Source organism: Chinchilla lanigera, unplaced genomic scaffold, assembly GCF_000276665.1.
Source record: "Chinchilla lanigera isolate Chin_1 unplaced genomic scaffold, ChiLan1.0 scaffold00049, whole genome shotgun sequence".
Classification (NCBI taxonomy): Eukaryota; Metazoa; Chordata; class Mammalia; order Rodentia; family Chinchillidae; genus Chinchilla; species Chinchilla lanigera.
In genome coordinates, this window is record NW_004955450.1 from 6,050,185 (window position 1) to 6,073,783 (window position 23,599).

At 45.3% G+C, this 23,599-nt stretch overlaps 1 protein-coding gene across 2 annotated transcripts; it reads left to right on the plus strand.

Annotated features, from left to right (window-relative positions):
• The first annotated feature begins 75 nt into the window (after nucleotides 1–75).
• Nucleotides 76–23,204, plus strand: Larp6 (La ribonucleoprotein domain family, member 6). Of its 2 annotated transcripts, none has more exons than XM_005393640.2 (3): nucleotides 76–435; nucleotides 15,273–15,483; nucleotides 18,542–23,204. In XM_005393640.2, exons 1-3 carry the CDS (start codon nucleotides 233–235, stop codon nucleotides 19,607–19,609), a joined length of 1,482 nt encoding a protein of 493 aa, XP_005393697.1. In that variant the 5' UTR covers nucleotides 76–232; the 3' UTR covers nucleotides 19,610–23,204. The 2 variants fall into 2 exon arrangements, with proteins under 2 accessions (XP_005393697.1, XP_005393698.1); XM_005393641.2 differs by having other exon boundaries at nucleotides 77–435; nucleotides 15,276–15,483.
• Nucleotides 23,205–23,599: the final 395 nt, after the last annotated feature.

Below are 23,599 nucleotides of genomic sequence, written 5' to 3' on the forward strand. Positions count from 1 at the left end.
CCCGCGAAGAGTGCAGGACCTCGCCCCTCCCGCCGCCCGCGCCGCCGCGCTCCTCGCCTCCGGGCGGTGCCAGCGCGCGGGGCGGGTCCCCTGCACTCCCGTCGCTCCCAGCCCCTCCCGGGGACGCGCTCGCGCCGCCCCCGCCCCGTCTTCGGCTGGGTCTCCGTCGCCGCCCTGCTGGCCCGGCCTCACGGCTCGGGGACCCCGGCGGTGCCTTAGTCCCCCGCGCGCCATGGCCCAGCCTGGCGAGGAGGAGGCCGTGCCCCGGCCCGAGGCCACCGTGCAGATCCGCGTCGCCATCCAGGAGGCCGAGGATGCGGAGGAGCTGGAGGACGAGAAGGAGGGGTTGGAGACGCGGGGCGCGGGGGACCCGGCCCGGTTCCTCAGCCCCGGCTGGGGCAGCGCCAGCGAGGAGGAGCCGAGCCGCGGGCACAGGTAGGCGCGGGCCGGGGAGCGACCGAGGAGTGACAGCGCGCGACAACTCCGCGGGCAGGGGCATCCAGTGCGTCCCAGCGCCGGGGGAACAGCTCCGCGCCGTCCCAGAGTCAGAACGTGGTGACAGTCAGTGCCCCAGCCCGCCGCTTGGGGACCCGACAAGGACCCGGGACTAGGGACCAGAGAGAGGGGCCTGGATGTGGGGATGCCTGGGGTCAGGGAGGAAGAACTGCATGGGCCATCCTCGCCAGCCACCCCCTCGTCTGGAGGAGACTCCCCCACCTTGAGCTAACCCAAACATCCCCCAAAAGCTTATCCCACTCCCCCTGAGACGGGGCCACCTACCCATGGAGGGGGGTCCCCACGGAGCCCTGGGTGCCATCGTCTCTGGGTCGGCTTATGGGCCCAGATGGCTTAGCTCTGACTCGGGGTAAAGCAGCCCCCCACCACCACACACACACACACACACACACACACACACACACACACACACTTGCTGATGTGGGCTTCCTGGAGGTGTGATTTCCTGGGGACAGGCTCTCTTGACCTGGTTTGAGATGAGTGGAGGGCCGGCTGCTCTACTCACCTTCAGGAACTGTGGGCTTCACACACTCTTCCTGGAGTTGCCTGCATCTTTATTTGCTGCCTGTCCTGGGCTGCTGGTTCACGGGTGGCTTGGAGCTGCTGTGGCACCTGTCAGCCTTGCCTGAGTCCTGAGCTCGTCCTCAGCCAGATGTCTTAGGCTGCATCCCAAATGCCAAGGCCCTTCAGTACTGCGGTTTTGCTCCTGCTTTAAGGAGCTAATAGTATGGAGTATCTACTACCAGGAGAGTACAGAGTACAGTGCAGAACCTGTGAATTCTAGGAAATGCCAAGGGGCATTTAGTAAGAGCCCTCTTTCCCCTGGGACTTCTGTGCGCCCGATTGCAGCTATTAGGGTCCTGCAGGATTATCCCCTGGTGGGCGAGTATCTACTTCATCAGGAGAGTATGGGGTCCGAGGATTCTAGGGCCAGAGTCAGGCCTTTTAACTGAACCCCAGTAAAAGGGTCTGGAGGTAGGAGCCCAGAGATACAGGGCAGACCAGGGGAGATAGCTAAGGGAGTTAAAAAGTCTGTCCCCACAGCTTAGGCAAGCAAGCGTGTGACACTGTGAATCTCTCAGCACCACATACTCTGAAAAGCCTGATTCATGCAGCCGTGTGTTCAGTGCGGACAGGATAAAAAGGATGAACCTATAGTCACTGTCTGAGGCCTGAGAAGGCACCCATGGAGTCAAATAACTTCAGCCGTCATGTAAAGTAGACAGGAGTGGTTTTCCTTCTGACTTGCGTGTGGCTGTGGCAAAAAGCCACCTCTTTCTTGGAAATTAAATTAGCCAAGATGCAACCTCTGCTCATTTCCTAGCCCTGGAAAGACCCTCTGTGGAGGCCTAGGAGAAACTGACCCTCCGCCAGGGTGGGCCTCTTGCCTCGCCCCTCGGAGCCGCCTTTCTGTCCCAGCCCCGGGTGCTTGAGGCTCCCAGAGCACGGGATCTGAAGCGCATCCTGCTGCCCACTGGCACGGAGCTGACCCTAGAAGCTCCCTGGGGCTCTCCAAGCTAGTGGAGGTGCAGAGCCCAGGGGTCAGGCATCCGGGGCATGAAGGGATGTGGCCAGGAACAGCAGAAGCGCTGCCCCATTTGTGTCCAGCCTAGTATAGCAGCAGGCACCTCCCTGTGCGAATGTTCCCGGCTCCCTGCGCCTACAGGAGAAAGCCCAGATTCCTAAATCAGCTTGTTAACAAGTCACACCCACCTACACCGTCCCCTGAGCCTAAGGGCTCTTTCCCTGCCTGTCTCATCTCATGCTCCCAAAGTCCCATCCCCATTTAGTTCCCCGAGCACGGGGCTGTCTGAGGTCTACACACCTCACTCTTCCACTGCCTGCCCGCTGATGGGTGGGTTGAGTTCTAAGGAGTCAACGCTTAGACTTCGCGGAGGCTTCCCACCACATCCAGCCCCTTTGCTCAGCTAGACGCGTTTCCTCCCTCTGTGTGACTGTGGTACTGTACATCTTAGGCCAGCACTCATCATGACTAGGATTCCATGGTTCTGACTCCCTCTCAGGAACAGGAGCGTTGTGGACTCAGAGACCACACTGGCCTTGTTCTCATCCTGTCTTCAGCACCCAGCGTAGCACCTAGCATGAAGTAGGAACTCCATGAATATTCGTTGAGTAGCTGCATATCTCTCATCCCACGCATTTCCCCGTGTTGGAACCGTATGTCCCCCTCCCCTAGAAAGTAAGTGCCTGCAGGCACTGCTTTGCTGTCCTCCTCTCCCTGTCTGTAGTACCTTGCCCAATACCTGGATTACCCTAGGGGAACAGAATCACATGAACAATAAGGGAAAATCTTTATAACTTCTAAATTTCCATCAGTCTTCTCCCCACATCGCGCTCATTAAGAAAAAACTTTCATTCTTATGTTCCTTTCATTCTTATGTTTTTCTTTTTTTTTCTTTTTTGGTTTTTCTCTGGTACCAGGAACCAAACTCACAACCTTGCACTTGCCAGGCAGGCGCTTTGCCGCTGAGCTAAATCCCCAGTCCTCATTCTTATGTTTTTAACATGAAAATTTTCAAACATAAAGAAAATGTGAAAAACCAGGACTGTGAGCATTCCTACACCCACCATCTAGATGTATCAATTATTATTTTGCCTCATTGGTTTGGTGATATATAATGTGTAGGGTTTCCCCCGAGCCATTTGAAAATATGTTCTATACAAGACTTATACCCTCAAATACTTTGTATTGTAAGTTTTAAAAATGACATGCCCCCCCCAAAAAAAATGACATGCCCAGCTGGGCATGGTGGCACATGCCTGTAATTCCAGCCCTTGGGAGGCTGAGGCAAGAGGATCACTGTGAGTCCAAAACCAGCCTGAGCTACATAGTGGGCTCAAGGCTAACCTGAACTACATAGTGAAACCCTGTCTTAAGACAAATTTTTTAAAAATAAAAAAACATTCCCTATAACCATGACAATAGTCTTGCAGCTAAAAATTTTAAAAGTATTTTCCTAGTGTAATCCCTAAGATAATAAGACAATCTAATAACTCAATTCCATGTTCAAATTTCCCCTAGTTGTCTTTTACAAAGGTTTCTTTTACACTTAAGCCAGAACCTGTTCAATCCAGGTTGAGACACTTGTCTGTCTTTCTAGAATCTTTTAGTCTAGACCAGTGGTGGTGAACCTATGGCATGCGTGCCTCAGCAAGCTGTTTATATCATTGAAAGTTCTAAAAGGTGCACTGTCACTGGTCTAGACCATTCCTACTTCTTTTTTCCTGTTTTGGACGTATGAGGCCAGACGTCTTACTGAATGTTAACTTTTTGGATTGATTGGTCTGATGATGTTCTCGTGGTCTCATGGAGCTTGTTTCTCAGTACCATGTGCTTCCTGTAAAGTGGAAGTCATGGCTGAGGACTTGATTCATTCAGATTGAACATTTCAGCAAGAGCACATCATAGGCCATACCTTGAACTTTATGTTGTATCGGGTATTGTACCACCTCAGGAGACAGCCTACCACTAGTAATGCTAATTGTGACTACTTGGTAAAGGAGATTTCTCTATCCTATAGGCATGTCTTTCCTTTTGTAGGCTTTTTCCCTTTCCTTCTGTTAATGTGAGGTATCATATTTATTGATCTGCATATGTTGAATCATCCTTGCATCTTAGGGATAAATTCCACTTGATCAAAGTGAATGATCCTATCTATCTATCTGTTTATCTATCTATCTATCTATGGGGCCCTACTGTGTTGCCCAGGCTAACCTTAAACTCCTGGCCTCAAGTGATCCTCCTGCCTCAGCCTCCCCAGTAGCACCATGTACCGATACATCGGTACATGCTATCATTTCTGGTTTATCATCTTTTTAATGTGCTGTTGAATCCCGTTTGCTAGTATTTTGCTAAGGATTTTTGTATCCATGCACATTAAGAATATTGGTCTGTAATTTTTCTTCTTGTAGTTCCCTTGTCTGGTTTTAATACTATGGTGATACTGGGCTCATAGAATGAATTTGGAAATATTCCCTCCTCTTCAATTTTTTATAAGAATTTGAAGATTGGTGTTCATTCTTCTTTAAATGTTTAGTGGAATTCAGTGAGGATGTTGAGTCCTGGACTTTTCTTTGATAGATTTTTGATTCCTACTTCAATCTTCCTACTTCCTGTTGGTCTATTTAGATTTTCTGTTTGTCCACAATTCAGTCTTTGTAGATTGTGTGTGTCCATTCTTCAAGGGCAATGATGGTGAACTTTTTAGAGCTTTCAGTGATACAAACAGCCTGCAGTGGTGCGTGTGCCATAGGTTCTGTCCCAAGGTATCCAGTCTCCTTGTGACTCTTCTTTCACCAGGGACCTTTCACCTCATGGCTGTGGTACCCTTTGATGGTCCTTACCAGGGTCAGTCTCTTTGCTGAGGATTGCAAGTTGATGATTTTCTCATTTTTTCATTCTCTGTACATTTATTGGCTAGCATTCTTCTGTAAAAGAGAGCTTTGCTTCATCATCTAGATGAACGAAGGGTTTGTCCTAAAGAGGCAAGAAGAAATCATTACTTCCACTTAATTATCAATTTTCAAAGATAGCAGTTGGTGTAAGAGTCACACCAAGGACAGTCAAACCTCAGTTGTCAAACTCAGTGTATTCCAAGTTCATGCTCAAACACCGAGAAGTACAAAAACTGAATGTATTTTTCTGGTGAGAAATCATGGAAAACAAAATAATTGGTTCTAAGGTCCAGAAAGTACACTAATAAATTCATTTTTCCAGAACTTTAATGAATTTCACAATAATTTCTTTCTTTAATTCTATCACGGTTCTCACAGTTTTCCTCTTAGTTTTACTGCTGGTATCACTAACTTTCTTAGGAGCCATGGTTGTGATATTTTACACAAATAAAGTGGGGGGAAAAAAAGAAGAAAGCACAGTGATGAATGTTTTAATGCACTTACACAGGCACTGCATGTTGCTGGGTGAGACCATCAACCCTTTGGGTCTGCAGTGAGGTGCGATACATGACTCACTGTTGGCTGCACAGGTTTTTTTCAAATCAGATTTTCAGTTTCTCTGCTGAGCAAAGTTATGAACACCAAGCAGATTTTTTTTTAATTCTTCTGTTTGAGTAGTGGAAAGTTCAACCTTTGAACTTTTTGACAACTGAGGTATCACTGTACTTTAAGTGAAGAGCTTCCCTCAAAGTGAACTCTTGCTCCTTCCCATTCATGGACTTTCACTTACTCTCTTCTAATTATGATTACAATTGTTATTTTTTGATCTGAAAATGTCCATAATGTAATAGGGGAGCCTCTATGAGTTCTCTTCCATTAGGATCATATGTGTCAGTCTGTGAGTACTTCCTTACTTCCTTGCTTTTGAGTACTACATTGTCCAGGCTTCAGTTTGTACTTTTCCTACTCTGGACATGGAACCCTGCCATTTCCGCAAGAATCCATGGCTTTTCAAATTCTAGTGAGAAAGTGTTTAGAAACCAAGTTCTGGCCAATGTCTGGGAAGATAGTGGAGTGGTGAGCAGCACAGAAAGAGCCTCTCCCAGATTTGGTGTTCAGATGCTGGAATATATCAGTGTGAAGAAGAGAGGGAGGGAAGTGCATCCCTGGGACCCAGAAAGGATCTGAAACAAGAATTGAAGCCCATGGAAAAAGCAAAGAGAGAGACTTCAACAAAGAAGAAGGAGGTGACAGAAGGCACTTTCTCACTGAGCTTGGACTCACTGTGTGGGAAGGCAGCTCAAACCTAAAGATGCACGGTGACTACTGGTGACCTCAGAGGCTTCCACAGAGAAACACACCGGTGGAACAGAGCAGTAGAGGCAGAAGACTGCAGTGGACGGTGAGTTATTTGGGTTCAAACATTCACCAGGAGAGGGCAATTGGCCAGTAGCCATGTTGGAGAAGGGCCAACAGAGCTCAGAACTCAGAACAGCTGCAGGCTCCATCTAACGGCTCCCAGTCAGAGTGAAGGTGCTGAGTTCAAGTTCACAGGAGGTCAGGGAGCCACATTCTAGCTGGTAGGAGACACACAGAGTGTTACATGCTGAGCATATCGGATTCCAGCCTCACAGCCAGAAACCAGCCTAAACTTCAATAGAACTAAAGATGCAGGTTCGCTGGGATTATTTACTACCCTGCCATAAAGTTACACCTGGCTTTCTGGAATTAATCAACTCAGATCGGAACTCTGTCTGCCCATGTTGCCTACCCGTGATGGCAGAGACACATCTTCAAGTGGACATGTTTGAAAAATTTTCTTCTTTTTTTTCTTTCTTTTCTTGTTTTCATTTTTGTTTTGTTTTGGCTTTTTCTTCATTATTTTTTCTTATTTTTATATGAGTGTGAACATGGTTTATTGTTTTTTTGTTGTTGTTCTGTTCTTGCTTTTATTTCTTCCTCCTTTCTCTCCTGTCTTCTTCACCAGTTTCCCAAAGTTTGCATAATCCTCCTTGATCCTCCAGCCTTGCTTCTAATCTCTTCCTCTTCTCTCTGTCTATTTCTTCCCCTTAACCCTTTTTAAAATTTCTCTCCTAAGGTTAAAAATGCCATATTCAGGCTTATTTACTGTATACAATTTTCTGGTTCATTTTAGATTGTGTTATATCATCACAAATCTAATTCATACAGTTAAAGGTGGCAAATTAATAGTTACCACATCTTGTCATTTTCTAGGTGATGTTTCATGCTGTTGTGTTATTACTGACTGTACTACTTTAGCCAAGGTGACCTAATTGTTCTAATCAGTTGTTCTTACTGGATACCAAGACTGAGATTGCCTGAAGGTCATGAATAATACTAAAGCCCAGTGTCAGAGAACCAGGAGCTAGGCCAAATAGGCAGAAACTTCTCATCCCCAGTAAGTTGAAGAGGTAGGATCTTGCAATAGACTCAAAACCCCAAAGCCAGCTACCCCTAGAAGATATTTTTGAGAAGTAGTCATTTCCTAAGGGTTCTAAATACTAGCAATAAAGCTACTCACTTTAAGCAATTTACAAGCATCAACCTAGGAATTAAACTAAAAAAAAAAATAGAAAATGAGAAGACACTTTAACAAGATGCAACCCCAGACATGCAGCTCACCAATGGCAAACCCAGGGGGCAGTGAGGTAGAATTACTCAAAAGCCACCCATCTAGATTCTCTGAAGTAACAGTGGAAATAACAAGGCAAATGAATGAGGCTCTAGAAAAAAAATCAAATCAGAAATAACTTCTCAGGTAACTACAAAGATGGTGGCTGTAATGAAAATGATGCTTAGAGACTCTAGAGCAGATACAGATTTTTTAAAAAGTACAGGAGTTTAGGAAAATGATGGAACCCATGATCACCCAACATAAGAAAGATCTGGGATCCATGAAATAGATTCAAACAGATATCCAGAAAATTTAAAATTCCATTTAAATTTAAAAATTTAAAAATTCCATTTAGAATTTAAATTTAAATTTTAAAATTCCATTAAAATGTCACCTGCAGAGGCCACCTATATTTGGGTGGTCCATGGTTCTTATACATTTATTACAGAGATCATGACTTTCCTGTCTGACCCTGCCTTTCTGGTACATCTCTTAGGCCTTGGAAAAGGGGTCAAGTAGTTAACATCCCTGCAGGTCTAAATAACTGCTGTGTTATGTAGTGGAGATAATGTGTGTAAAGCACTTTATTCCACATCTGGCACAAAACTGACATTAATAAGTGGAAACTTTCATTATCCTTATCAAGAGAAGAAAGACAGAACCCACTCAATGTCCCTGAAATCTCACAGAAAGAAATAAATCAAGACAGTTGTGTTTGCTAAGTGAAAATCAGGTGTGTAGTGGTTTTTTATTATTCATAATTTGAATGATCTAGACACATTATAGTTGTTAAACCTCAGTATCATTTTTCTCTTCATGACTTCTTCCTTCAGGATTTTCATGAACATTATTCACTTGAAAATAGTTTTTTTCTTTCAAAAAGTTTTTTCTATTTTATAAAAAAAAATAAAACAAAATTTCATAATCAGTAAGAGAATATCAATAGCTATCATATTGTGTAAGCAAATGAAATTGCTCCCATTTGGCTTTCTACTGAGATAAGGTACAAACTTATTTACCTAATTAAGGTCCTAGCTTCACAAATTCAGACCTCAGGAAATGAGAAGTATATGTTTAATCTGCTTTTTGAAATGATAATACAGAAAATAATTTTAATAGTATTTAATTGTGTTTATATTCATTTGACAAGCATAAACAGCTGTCTTGTCCACCAGTCCTTAGATTACTTAAATATTTTCTTGAAACCAAAAAAAGCAAGTAAATAAATATGTTAATATCATCAGAAATCAAGATTTTCAAATAAAAGAGGTAAAGAGCAAAAACCCTGTAATGCTAAATTTGAATTGGCATTATTATATAAATTTATTTTTTTAAAACATGTATTTCTTAGGCCTCTTCATTGAAAGGATCTAAAAGCAATAATGCCCTAGGCAAAATTAGTCCTTTTGTTTCAAACCTTGGTTTTTCATGTTGAATTTCTAGAATCTTAACTATTACTTGTCTTGGTGTAGATTTATTTTGATCATGGCTAATTGGAGTTCTATATGGCTCACTTAAGTGTAGATGTCAAATTCTGTTTTGCTGCTTGGTAAGTTTTCTGCCATTACTTCTGTGAACAGGCTTTTTACACCATTTGTGCCATCTCCTACTTTTTTCACTGACTTCGATCAGTCTTATATTATTCTTTTTTCCATCATCTTGCAGTTCTGGATTGATTTCTCATGGTCCTTTGTTATTTTTAAGAAGTATTTCTTTTTATGATCATCAACCACAGTCCTTTCTATAGCTGAGTTCTGTTCTCACATGGCTCATTCTGCTGCATGGAATTTTAAATTTTAAATGGAATTTTAAAATTTAATTGTGTTTATATTCATTTGATAAGCATAAACAGCTATCTTGTCCACCTGTCTTTAGATTATTTAAATATTTTTCTTGAAACCAAAAAAAGCAAGTAAATAAATATGTTAATATCATCAGGAGCCACCATTTTGGCCATTCTGCCACCATTCAAGTAAATAAATATGTTAATATCATGTTAAAATCCTGAGAGAAAAAGTCATGAAAAGAAAAATGATACTGAGGTTTAACAACTATAATGTGTCTAGATCATTCAAATTATGAATAATAAAAAACCACTACACACCTGATTTTCACTTAACAAACACAACTGTCTTGATTTATTTCTTTCTGTGAGATTTCAGGGACATTGAGTGGGTTCTGTCTTTCTTCTCTTGATAAGGATAATGAAAGTTTCCACTTATTAGTGTCAGTTTTGTGCCAGATGTGGAATAAAGTGCTTTACACACATTATCTCCACTACATAACACAGCAATTATTTAGACCTGCAGGGATGTTAACTACTTGACCCCTTTTCCAAGGCCTAAGAGATGTACCAGAAAGGCAGGGTCAGACAGGAAAGTCATGATCTCTGTAATAAATGTATAAGAACCATGGACCACCCAAATATAGGTGGCCTCTGCAAGTGGCATCAAAATGTGCTGGTTCCTGTGATGCCTTTTCCAAAACTGAGAACATAACTCAATGTTTCAAACCTGCTTCAATGAAGAATCCTTAGTTTTGTTTTTTTTTTGTGATGTTGGGGATCAAACTTAGGATCTTGCACATGCCAGACAAATGCTCTATGAAGAGCTACATGCCCAGCCCAGAACTTTTATCTTTTCAATCTGGCCTCATGTTTTTATTTTACTTTATCAGTTTGGTTGCTCTTGTTGAACCATTTCTGATGTATTATCTTATTCTAGAGATGGGTCAAAAGAAACTTCTTGCAGATAGATCTGAAGCCTAGTGTTTATCATAAATGATGTTTCTTCTTTGTGCTAAATACTGTCTTTGTTGCTACCCACCATTTTCCTGCTCTTGGTGACCAAAAGACCATGTTAGACCATCTGGAAGGACAGATGATGAATCCAAGAAAAGTTTTCTGGGTTGAAATTTACAGGGAAGATCTCAGAACTCTATCATTATAGTTTAGATATTTTCCTTTTGTAGGGTGGCATTTGATTACTCAATTAATGTATACAGATTAGCTTGAGATTTTACAAGAAAAGCAGCTTTGGAGGTTTTTGTACTGCAGATAATTTATGTTTCTCCAAACCATTTACAAATGTGATAAATGTTTTAGCCCTGACCCATGGAACTTGGTTATCTGTTTTGAAATGTACTCCCTTATTGCTATCCTTTGGATCCATTTCTAGCAGACTTATAGCTGTAACAAAAGACCCCCCATCATCATTCCCAGTTTATAAGGTTTATTTTTTTTTAAAAAAACCCTTTAATCATAAAATGTTTTCAAATCTCCTGAAGATGCCATTAAGTATGTACTTACCAATCGTCATCCTTCTGGCCTGAAAGGATCCTACTAGTTATGAATTGCCCTTACAGAACTGATTTGCTTTATATTGCTGGTACTTTTAAAACCCCTACTATGTGCAAGGCTCTGGGATAGTGCTAGAGTGAAAGAAACCAAAATGAATCCTACCCTCATCTTAGGGTTCACAGTACTCATAAGGTATGCACACACAGCTATGATACAAGCATAGGCAAGTGTTAGAAGAAATAGGAGTGATTTCCTCTCCTGGGAGAGTTGCATTTGAGATGTGTGGTTCCCATCTGAATTTGAGTGGGGTGGGAGTGGGGGGCAAGGCACTGAAGTAGATTAGATGGAACTGACAAAGGCATGGAGTCCTGAAAGCTTGTGACGTGGTGAACTGTAATTCTTTCTGTTTGCTTGAGGCAAAGGATATGGAAGGAAATGGAAATAAGTTTGTAAGCTGGATAGTCAGCTTCTAAATGCATCTCAGTATGGAGCTAAGGGCTTTAGATTTTATTTAGTAGGCAATATAGAACATTTGATTAGTTGTAGTAATATTAAAGTACAGCAGTGACATTATAGTTGCTCTTCAAAATATGTAAAATGGCACAGAATGGGGGAGGCTGTAGCCCAAAATACAACACAGGAGGTGGTAGGAGGTGGGAAGACAGAACCCTGGAAAGGCTGTGGTTGGGAAATACATGAAGTATGCCAGGATAAAAAGAGGTGCAAATATCTGAGAGATCATTTAAATTCTTCCTTTAGAACCATTTCCCTGCCTCTCTGCCTGCTAGTGAAAAGTAGCAGGCGACATGCCGTTTACTTTCAGGGAGGAGAGAAGAAACAAGATTATTTTTAAAGGAACTGAGTGAACTCACTATGGAGGTCTGGATTGCTAACACAGAGCTGGCAGCTGTAGAGTAGAGTGCACCCTTCAATTTGGGTAGAAGGGCCCAAATGAATGATTGCTTCCTGTCCACCCCACATGAAGTATAGAGAGCCCCCCGGAAGAAAACCAACAGGAAGACAGAACTGCAGTGGGAGCCCACATAACCCAGCAAGAAAAGGTAACCCCAGCCTTCACGCTTCCAGATGAAAACCTATGGAGCTTATCCCCCTCTGTAAGTGTAGGTTATGTGTAGCGATTTTCTTCCATGAATACAGTATGAAAGTGGGGGAAGGAAGTAATTTTGCAGTAGAGAAATTGGATAAACACTACAGCAGTCAGGTGCTCAAACATCCACAGCACTAAGTCTTGTTGGTAGTGTGTATCCTAATATGATGTGCTAAGAATGGAATTTTACCTCTTTGGTCCTCCACCCCCTAATTCTGTCACCTTAATGTAATCATGGTAAAGAATCAGAGAAATCCCCATGGCAAGACATTCTGCAAAATGTCTCCTCTCATCTCAGATATGTCAAGGTCATAAAAATGGGGAAAGTGAGAAACTCACAGCCCAGAGGAGGCTAAGGAGATGTGACAATTAAATGTCATGTGGTGTCCTGGATAGGATGATGTAGGTGGAAATGAAAGAGATCTAAGTGAAGTGTAGGCTTCAGGTAATAGTAACAATAATGTATAATTATTCATTCATAGTAATAAATGTACTATACTAATATACTAATAATAGCCAAGCCTCAGGTGAGGTATATGGGAGCTCTCTGTATTATTATTGTTTGTTGTTGTTGTTATTCTTTTTGAGACAGGGTCTCACTGTGTAGTTCAGGGTGGTCTTGAACTCACCATGTAGCCCAGGCTAGCCTCAGACTTCAGGTGATCCTTCTGCCTCAGCCTCCCAAGTGCTGGGATTACAGACGTGTTCTACCACTCCCAGCCTGTATTATTACTATAACTTTTCTGTAAATCTAAAACTATTTTAAAAACAAGTTTATTGGAGTTCTTGAAGGAGGAAGTAAATTAGTAGTCACAGGAAGCATATCAGCAGCAGGAAAGTTAAACAGAAGAACTGACTCCAGTTGATGTTACTGGAAACAAAAAAATTTTAGAAGTTCTGCAAGAGAGAATTTAAGATATTACATCCACCAAACAAGCACAGAGTGCTTTCAAAAGAGAACAGTCTGAGGACCAAAAAGAGTGCTTAGAGGCTAAATACATAATCACGGCAATTTTAAAATTCACTAGGAAAGTTGAAAGATAATGCCAGTGAAACCTTTTAGCATATAAATCAGAGATAAAAGCAAAGACAGATTCTATGACAGAGAGATAAGAGAGATTCTATGAGCGAAAGACAAGCATGGAAGATCAATTCAGGTGGTCGTCAACTACTAGGACTTTAAGAGAAGAAATATAATCTTCTCAAATGACTTCATCTTGAAGGGAATATGTTTATGTAGTCATGATAATAAAATAAAATTGATTGACTTTTCACCCTTTAGTGTCTATCTGTAGACAAAGCATGGAAAGTTAGTTATAGAAGAGAATGACATATTATGAACCATGACCAAATGAAATAAAATTATAACTTATAGAATTTAGAAAGCTAGAAGTGGAACAAGTAGGACAAGAATATGCATGTCTGCATAGTGAGGAATAATTGAAAAACGTTAATACTGATGAAGTAAGAAACCATTTAAAATATATTATTTAAAAACAAATTGAAGGCTAGCAGAAGAGCCAAAACTAAAATTTTAAACATTGGAAGAAAGTGCTCGGGGACACAAGTGAGCAAAAGCAGACAAGGCAGACCTTGGATGAATGGGAGGCTCCAGACGATCAATGTGAGTTCGACACCAGCCTAATGAGCCCTGACTCAAAAACGTTATGGGACATAATGAGACCTGAATCAAAAACAAAACAAAACAAAACAAAAATAGGACACAAGAGGAAGATATACCACATACGACGCATAAGAATGCTGAACCCAGCTGATGAAGATACCAGTAAGCAGCAGGTGTAGAGTGAGGCGTGATAACCAGTGAAGAGTTTTGAGTGGATTCAGGGCTCTTGGTAAAATGATCTATGAATGTCTTATATATCAGAGGTAGTGGAAGCACCATAAAGACCCTCAGACCACTAAGTCCTACGCCCATAACATAGCAGTTGCTGCTGTTATAAAAGGGAAACTCATGCACGTAATGGACAATTCCAAGTACCACAAAAACAAAACAAAACAGTGGCAGTCACAAAGACCCAAAGGCATGGTGGCAGGGAGGCAGTATGGTCACCGTCTCTCCTACACCTGTTCCGGAGCCTCCCGTTCACGCAAGGTCTGCCTTGTCTGCTTTGCTCCCGACAGGCAATTCGGGCCCCGACTGGCCTGAGAAGATGAGGTCCACCTAGTTGGGCTTGTTCAGACCCCGGCCCCTGTCCACCCCCAGCTTTTCTGTACCTCTGGACTTCCGTCAAAGTGCTTTTTGCTTCTCCTAGTGCCTCTTCTCTGTCTGGACCCTCTTGGTGCTGCTGGACCCAGCAGGGTTTGCCAGTTTTTCTTGGTACTCTCTGTCCCCTTGGGGCTTTGGTAGTTTATAAAAATCTGATCCTTCTCCCCATCTGACTGCCCTTTCCACTTTCTTTTTTTCTTCCATTGCTAAATTATACATATACCGGATATATGTATGGCCCAAGCACCTGTCCTCGACTGCACTGTCACATCTGAACGGGACCTATCGGGGTGATGATCACCTGGGCATAGAGGAAGGAGCTTCCTCTCAACCAGCTAAGAAATCCAGTTTGTGTTTTTAGCAAGTATGGAGGATCTCGTTCGAAGATCAGGTCTCTCTTCCGTACTGTCTTCTAGAAATCAGGAGTGGGGCAGGAAGGAAAAGATAGCTACTGTCAAAAACATTTTGCCAGTGGCAGAGTGCCCATTAAATTAGGGGTGTTATTACTTTAAGGGTCCTCCAAACTGATTGGAAGCAACACTTTGATTTCTTAGGTGGTTGGGGACATGCAGTCACTGTCCCTGAGGAGTCCCGTTCAGGCGTGACCCAGTGTAATTCCTTAGGGTTGCAGTCACAAAGAGCCACAAGCCAGGTGCTTGAGAACAACAGAAATGTCTCATCTGGTGGTTCTGGAGACCGGAAGTCTGAAATCAAACGGCAGCTGCCCATGTGGCGCTCCAGTTCCTGGGGAAGGATCGGTTCCAGGCTTCTTCTTGGGCTCTGGTGCCAGTCTGTGGTGGTCCTTCTTTCTGCTGCATTACCCTGTCATCTCACTTCCTCCCCCATGGGCTTCTCCCTGTGCATGTCTGTCCCTCAAATCCCTTTTTTTAAAGGGCCCCAGTTGTATTGGATAAGGGCCCACCCTATCCACTGTGACATCTCCACCAATCCATCTGCAATGCTCCTGTCTCCAATTCGGGCCGCTTTCTGAGCTCCTGGGGCTGGGAGTCCACACAGGAATTCAGGAGGGACACAGCTCCCCTCGTAACTCCCTGCCTCCTTCCTGTCTCAGCAGTACCACGACAAGTGGGGGCGAGAATGAGCGTGAGGACCTGGAGCAGGAGTGGAAGCCCCCCGATGAGGAGCTCATCAGGAAGCTGGTGGATCAGATTGAGTTCTACTTCTCCGATGAAAACCTGGAGAAGGACGCCTTCCTCCTGAAGCACGTGCGGCGGAACAAACTGGGCTACGTGAGCGTCAAGCTGCTCACCTCCTTCAAGAAGGTGAGGCATGTGTCTCAGCAGCTGCTTTGAGGATGGCAGGGTGGGGTGGGTGGCATCAAACAGTTTTTACCTGCTTGATGCCTGATGACTAGCAACTTTTAAAAATTAGATCTGAAGCCTAAGAAATAATCAAGAGAAAGGATTTAGGCTCTCTGAGAAGAATATGCTTGCACTATGAAAAATATACTTCTAAAAGGATCCCGGGCACTGGGATAGATCTCAGTTGGTGACAGTAACAAAATGCTAATACTCATTCTTAGTATTAGCATAATGCGGATGCCCAGGAGGGGTGCTGTACCAGGGCTGGGTAATTGAAGGCCTCAAGAGACACCTGTCAGCCTAGAATTCCATGAATTCATTTGTCAAATTGAGTATATACAGGGGGTGGGGCTGCCAGACCTCTGGGAAATGAGTCTTTTCTAGGCTGCCAGTGTGATGTGTATGATGTCAGCATCCCTCCTATATGAGAGAGATCAGAGAGGGGAAGTCTCAGAACTGCAGGCATCTGAGCAGCGGGCTGCTTGTGCTTGCTATGCAGAAACATGGCGTCTGGGCTCTGAAATCACTGCTTTGCAGAAAATTGACAGCCCAGTAGGGGTAAGAACTCTGTGTTTCCCTCGGGGAAAGCTATTTACTAGAATGGAAAAGCACCACGTGACCTGTTGCATAACGGGCTGTGTAATAAGTGGGTTCCAGCCAAGTTCCCTGTGCACTTGGTCACGGAGCAGAGCTTTGCTCCTGGGAGTTCTTCGCCTCGCCCACTGATTGCTCTGCCCTCTTCTCCAGCTCTTTCATTCTTTTACTGATTATTCATTCATCAAACATATGCTTTCTGTCTGCCAAGTGCTTTGTTAGCTACAGCATGTACAAAATAAATATGGCACCCACCTCTGCCCTTATAAAGCTCACAGTCCAGTAAGAGAGAGGGAGCCAGGGAAGATTACAATACAACCATAAAGAGATGGATCAAAAACAAAGTATGGCTGGAAGCTAGTTGATCGGAGCAGCTAGTGTTATCTGGAGATCTGAAATCTTTCCAGAGGCGGTGTCAATGGGATAGGGTCTCAGAGGATGAGCAGTCGTTTTCAAAGTAGAAGGGAAGGAAGGGATATTTCCTGTCCAGAGAACAGTGAGCAAGCCTGTAAGTGAGAAGTGTTTGTGGGGAATCCCCCTGCACTTTCTCTTGCACTTTTGTGCCCCCCAGGCACCCTGAGGGTCAGCCTGATTTCCTTTCCTTTCTAAGCTGCCGCTAGGGAGCTATCCAGGAGCACTCTTCTCTGTTGAAGACCAGCTGCAGCCTAGAGATGGAGCCCTCCCCACCCCGACAGCAGAGCAGAGATGCTTTTCATTTGCAAAGGTGTTCTGCTGATCACAGTGGAAGGCAGGTACAAGTGACCAAGGTTATCAGTACAGAGTAAATGCAGAGTTTCGGAAGATCTCATAAAGCTCTTGTAGTAATTGCACAAGGATCAAAAGTCCCTGGCTCCTCTTTTAAGGTGGTACTTGGGCACTTCTAATAAAGGGTCGCAGTCACAGGCCTGGGATGCTTTGCTCCTGGCTCTGGAGGGCTCTTTGGTCCTGTCACAAGTCTTTTGCTTCTGTCCTCATGGGACCCAGCCTGCCGCCGGCTTCTCTAGCCCTCCAAGTAAGACAGCACTTGCCTGCCCCAGGTCCCAGTTGCTCAGATCTCAGGGCTTGGACAGAGTTTTTTCTCCTCTCCTGAATCTCCCTCTCCAGCTGTCTTCGGAGGCAGCTCTGTCCACCATGTCTCACCCCTAGAGAGCCACTGCCTGGCTTTCTAACAACCTTGCAATGACTATCCATCTGAAGTCCCACGTCATCTGGACCTGCTGCTCTGTGCCTTTGGCCGGTGTCACGGTGGTCAGCCCACTGGCACTGTATGTAGGTGACTTGTGATTTACACACCCTCAGCCTAAGTCTGGGTCATTTCACCCAGAGGCCACAGGTTCCATTGGACAGCCGTCCCTCTGCAGGAGCCTTGACTGCATGCATGGCTCTGCCCCACGGACCCCCAGTTACTGAGCCTTCACTCCTTGCTTTCCAGGCAGTTTCTGTTTGAGGCTCAGGGGCCCTGAGAGTTCCCAGTTCTTCTGCAAAACAGTTGCATTGGCCTGGCCTCAGAGCACTCAGGGTGATTTCGCCATTCCTGGCTTAGGTTACCCACCCCACCCACCTCTACCGTTTCTTCGGGATGACTCATTCTCTTTGGCATTCCCTGCCCCGGAAGTGGGCCTCTAGAAAATAACTGTTTTACAATATAAATATAGCTTTCATATACTGCAGTGTCAAGATACAAAATTTCCATCAAGGGAGACAGAGGGAGGGATTATTTCATCATCCTCCAAGAGGCCCAAGTTGGATTTCTGTTCCAGGTTGAAATAGTCCATGTCATTCTCATGCAGCACTGCAGAGAAATATGGACAATCTGTCAGACCCTTCTCTGTATTAACTGTAGAATTGCAGAAATACAGCTTCCAAGGAACATTTGATGTTAAACTCTCCAAGTCCTATCAAAATAATAGCTATTTATTTTGAAAGGATAACATCATTATTGAATATTCATTGAGAACCAGGCATTCTTCTACATTTTATATATAAATGTGCGTCTCTGTGTATATATATTTTCTATTCATTTAATCTTCCTGACAGTTCCATGAGGTCAACACTAATAACATTTCCATTTTACAGATGAGGATTGTGAGGCACTAAGAGCCTGAATAACTTCCCAAGTCTTTCTGCGAGTTAGAGGCGAGGCTTGGGCTCATGTCTACAACAGTTGCCCTAGAGTTAACCCATGAACTTGCACAAAATTGAATCTCCCCATTGTCTTGGGCTGTTCTCTTGGGTGAAACCACTCTAAACCTCGACCCTCATCCAAAGTTGTAGAAAATGTTTTCTTCCATTGGATCTTTGAGTGTCACATGACTGTTGTGAGTCTAGGGACTAGGAGGGAAGGAGGAAGGTAGCAGCATACATGAGGTCAAGTGGCAGTTAAGGACATTGGGTACCATTTCCCGTTTGCTTTTATGTTCTCCAGGTGAAGCACCTTACTCGAGACTGGAGAACCACAGCTTATGCCTTGAAGTATTCAGTGACCTTGGAGTTGAATGAGGACCACCGGAAGGTGAGGAGGACCACCCCTATCCCACTGTTCCCCAACGAGAACCTCCCCAGCAAGATGCTCCTGGTCTATGACCTACACCTGTCCCCCAAGCTGTGGGCCCTCAGCACCCCGCAGAAGAATGGCAGGGTGCAGGAGAAGGTGATGGAGCACCTGCTCAAGCTCTTTGGGACTTTTGGAGTCATCTCATCAGTGCGGATCCTCAAACCAGGGAGAGAGCTGCCCCCGGATATCCGGAGGATCAGCAGCCGGTACAGCCAGGTGGGGACTCAAGAATGTGCCATTGTGGAGTTCGAGGAAGTAGAAGCAGCCATCAAAGCCCATGAATTCATGATCACAGAATCTCAGAGCAAAGAGAACATGAAGGCTGTCCTGATTGGTATGAAGCCACCCAAAAAGAAACCTTCCAAAGATAAAAACCATGACGAGGAACCGACGGTGAGCATCCACCTGAGCAAGTCCCTCAACAAGCGAGTGGAGGAGCTTCAGTACATGGGGGACGAGTCCTCTGCCAACAGCTCCTCTGATCCCGAGAGCAATCCCACCTCCCCCATGGCTGGCCGGCGGCACGTGGTCCCTAACAAGCTCAGCCCTTCTGCCCACCAAAATCTCTTTCTGAGCCCAAATGCCTCTCCATGCTCAAGTCCTTGGAGCAGCCCGCTGGCCCAGCGCAAAGGCGTTTCCAGAAAATCCCCACTGGCCGAAGACGCTAGACTGAATTCCAGCACGAGTCCCGAGATCTTCCGCAAGTGCATGGATTACTCCTCAGACAGCAGCGCCACGCCTTCGGGCAGCCCCTGGGTGCGGAGGCGCCGCCAAGCCGAGATGGGAACACAGGAGAAGAGCCCGGGGGCGAGTCCCCTGCTGTCTCGGAAGATGCAGACTGCAGACGGGTTGCCTGTGGGGGTGCTGAGGCTACCCAGAGGCCCCGACAACACCAGAGGGTTTCACGGGGGACAGGAGCGGGGCCGGGCCTGTGTATAAATCCCTTCCCTTAATATCAGCTCCTTTGGAAACCATCTTTGTTATCAAGGGTCTCACCAATACCCGGCATGACGTAGAGAGGAATTCAGTCTCCTTTGAAAGATTTTGTATACACAGAGACCTCTTAATTTATATATTTTGTAAGGTATGCAAATTGTCTAGTGTGCCAGGGCTCAGAACATTTATTCTTCCCAGCATGGTATTATGTCGATGTCCCCTGACCCAGGATAGTGGTTCTGGAGGGCTGTGGCATGGCAGCTCCCTGGGGAGGATCTGGTAATAATGGGTCTCTTTTTGGGGACTGGGCTTTTCCCTACAGGGAACGAGCTGTCCTTGACAGGCTGAGCAAAGGCTTTGTAAGAGCCCAAAGGAGTTTTGTTGTGCAACAGCAAATAGTTAAGCCAACAGCATGGTGTCTTACAGGACCATACGTATGCTCCCTGTCAAGTGAATAAATAATAAAACACCCACCGGAAGTGCTGGCTTCAAGGTCATGGGCTGCGCCCAACACAGGTCTGTGTGCATCTGACAAGGCTGCAGGTGGCATGTCGTGAGGCCCTAGGGAGTTCAGCAGGGGTGTACACCCTCAGCGCACCCCACAGGCTCTCCCTGGGGCTCCTGGAAGCCTGAGGGGCTTCTTATCACAATGCATCTTTCTGAGGGGACTGCCTAGAGCAGACCAGGTTTCTCTAGAGAGGAGGCTGGACTTAAAGCACTGGCCTCTCGTGGAACTTTGGTAGAAATGCAAGTTCTTAGGCCACTCTGGGCCTGCTGAACCAAAAGCTCTGGGAGGACGGCCTGGCATCTGGGTGTTGACCAGCCCTCCAGGTGATTCTGGTACATGACAGTGTGGGAACTGCTGGTGGGGACCACGGCCGTAGGGCTTGTGCTCTGCTAGACTGACTCACATGTCTCTCTCTATTTGGTGAGCCTGGGATGATTACTGAGTTTCCTGAGCCTCTTTCTATCCCGAGGAAGTGCTGTGTCAGGATGTCAGTGTCTGGAGTACCCCTGGCCTCCTAAATGTCATCTTTCCTTCTCACTTGGGTTAATGTCCATTATCATCGGAAACTGTCTTGGAGCCAGGAGTGCTGGTGCATGCCTATCATTCCAGCACTCTGGGAGGCTGAGGCAGGAGGACTGCAAGTCAGTGGGCAACTTGGGGACTTAACAAAACCTGGCCTCAAAATTAAAAAATTAAAAAGGGCTGGTGATCCAGCTCAGTTCAGATGTCCTGCATTCAATCCTGTATTGCAGAAACAAAAAAACAAAACAAAAAGCCATCTTGGTGTACTAGAAAGACCTCTAGCCTAGATTCCAGGGTTGACTTGTGCACTTGTGATGTGTTAAGTATTAGAACTTTCACTAAGCTTCGGACAGTGAGTATTTTCCACAAGTACTAAGCTAAGAGCTTTCCACGCACTATCTCATTTAATCCTCCCAAAAACCACGTGAAAAAAGCTCAGGTATCTCTACTTGGTACCACAAAAAAACAGATGCTATGTGGTTAACCAACTTGTTCCAAAGCTGAGCAGCTAGACTGCCGGAGCCAGGCCTGGCGGTCACATTCTTGACTACTGCACCATATGTGATGTGGCTGAGCCTGACCATCCACAGTCACAAGATGCGACCAGAAAGTACTGGCGTTTGTCCTACAGCCACTGCTGTGCTGGGCATTTTGTTAGACATGTTAGACATGTTATTCCACTCATCCTCATGTTTCCGTAAGGTACTGTTCCGGTTTTACACGTGAATCTATTGGGGGAGGAGAATAACACTCACCTCGGCCAATCGTGGAAATGCAAGATGCCACTGTACTTTAAATGATACAGCTCGACACAAGTTAGCATGTGATTAGCATCTGGCTAGTAAGTTGATCCTGGGCTCCTTAGGCCCTTATGTATCCCATAAGTCCCAGAAGAATTTCTGTGACCGGATAAATAACCTCAGGAGTTTCTCAGATTTGCCATTGCTACCACTGCCTGGTATAGGCAGCCCAAAGGCTGGATCTAGACCCCAGGCCTTGGGCCTCCCAGGTCTGGGCAGTATCATGGCAGCCTCCTTGACTTCACTAACTCTTTTCCCATCATCCTTCCCCGCTCCTCCCCACCTGCTCCTGGCCATCGGGCCATCTAGGCTTCCACAGCTCTTCTTGGCATGGTCTTAAGCTATTCTACCCCTTTACATTTCAGTATACTCAACTCTAATTTCAGGTGAACACCCATGAATCACAGTTACTTTTTAAATACCTACATTTTCACTTTCTGAGTGGATACAGATGAACTTGGCTTTCTCTCTGAGGTATGACCCTGGGTGGTGTTATAAAAACGCCCTGAATCTGAAACAAGCAGGTCTGTCTAAGTTCAAGTCATGGCTTTTCCAGTATTGGCTTCCCCATGTGATCAGTGGATGGTAATCAGATATTCTTTACATAATGCCACATATGTGTGAGTGCTTTCTGAATCAAGAAGGGCTTTGTAGATGTTAGTTATTATTTATGCGGCTCTCTAGTCCCCTCCCAAGACAAACCGTCCTTTGGCTGTGGGTTTTCACCTTCTCTTCATGTTCGAATCACCTTGAGAGCCCATCCTGAGATGTGATTTATCCAGTTCTGGGCGGAGTTCTCCCAGGTGATTCCAATGGGATGCTCTGGTCCTTAACAATGAAGAGGGAGGGGCCTGAGGGACATCCATCCCCCCTTCTTCTCCAAGGCTTGGTCCTCCTCTCTGCTCTGTGAGGCACTCACCATGTTCCAGAGGTCTGAGCATTTTGCCAACGAACCTGCTTTTTCTTAAGCTCTGGCCAAACCTTCAACTGGGACATAGTCTTCCTGTTTGTTAGCATAGCAGGCCTTTCTTGAATAGCTTGACTGGGAAGCCCAGCCAACAGTATTTTTACAGATGTTTCACTCTCTTTAATGAAAACCAGCTCCCTCTCTACCTTGGAACATGGAGCCTCTGGACATCTCCCCTTGAGGTGCTGGCAGAACATCCATGCTCGGCACCCGGCCCACACATCACCTTGTCTTCCCGCATGGCCACCGCACATATGTCTACTTGCTCCTCCTCCTGACTCCCCACCTCAGCCGGGGATGAGGTGCTGTCACCATCTCCTGAGTCACCCAGACTGGAAATGAGACCACCTAGCAATGGGGGGAAAGATGCAGATTCTAGAGTTCACCACCTGAGTTCAGAGCTTAATGACCATTGACAGATGACTTGGCTTCCTTGTGCCTCAATTGCCTCCCCCATGTACGGTGGACGCTGTTAATTCCTGTGATTTGTTAGAATTAGGGGAGTCAGTACCAGAAGCGCCTGCACAGGGTAAGTGCTCAAAGACTGTGAGGCTGCCATACTTGTACCTGCTCCTTCCCAAGGATCACACTCCCAAAAGAATGCGGAACTAATCATTTGAGCTCTGCCTTGTTTGCTATCTGCTCCCTCCCTCTCCCCAGTTCCCTACGTCCTTCTTCTAAGGTCTTCTCACCTCCAGCTGTCCTCCTTAACCTCTCCTCCATTGTACCATGTATCACAAAGAGCTCTGGTCCCTTAACTTCAACACTGAAAATAAAATTGCCTTCTGCCTCAAGACAAAAGACTGAACCGCCGAATGCCCCCTGGTTTGCTGTGCTTCTTGTTGGGAAGACTGCAGATTACAGCGGGGACCCCGCATCCTCTGGGAGCGCAGGGTGACGCTCCCAGCTGGCAGGCTCCACATCCCAAAGTGTGACTGGGTGTGTGTTTCCCTAACTGTGCATCGCTTCAAGGTGGGGCTGGGCTGAACACGACTGCTTGGTCTCCGCCACAGAAGCCTGAAACGCAGGAGCAAATACTGAAAACACACTGCTCATCAATGATTTTTAAATACCCTCCCCTACAACACGAAGTAGCTTTTCCTGGTAATTTTTGCATACATGCTTGGGAGTTGTAAATCATGGAAGAGCAACCCAGGAGTGAACAGAAGAGATCAGGGGAGGAAAGGATTGGCGAA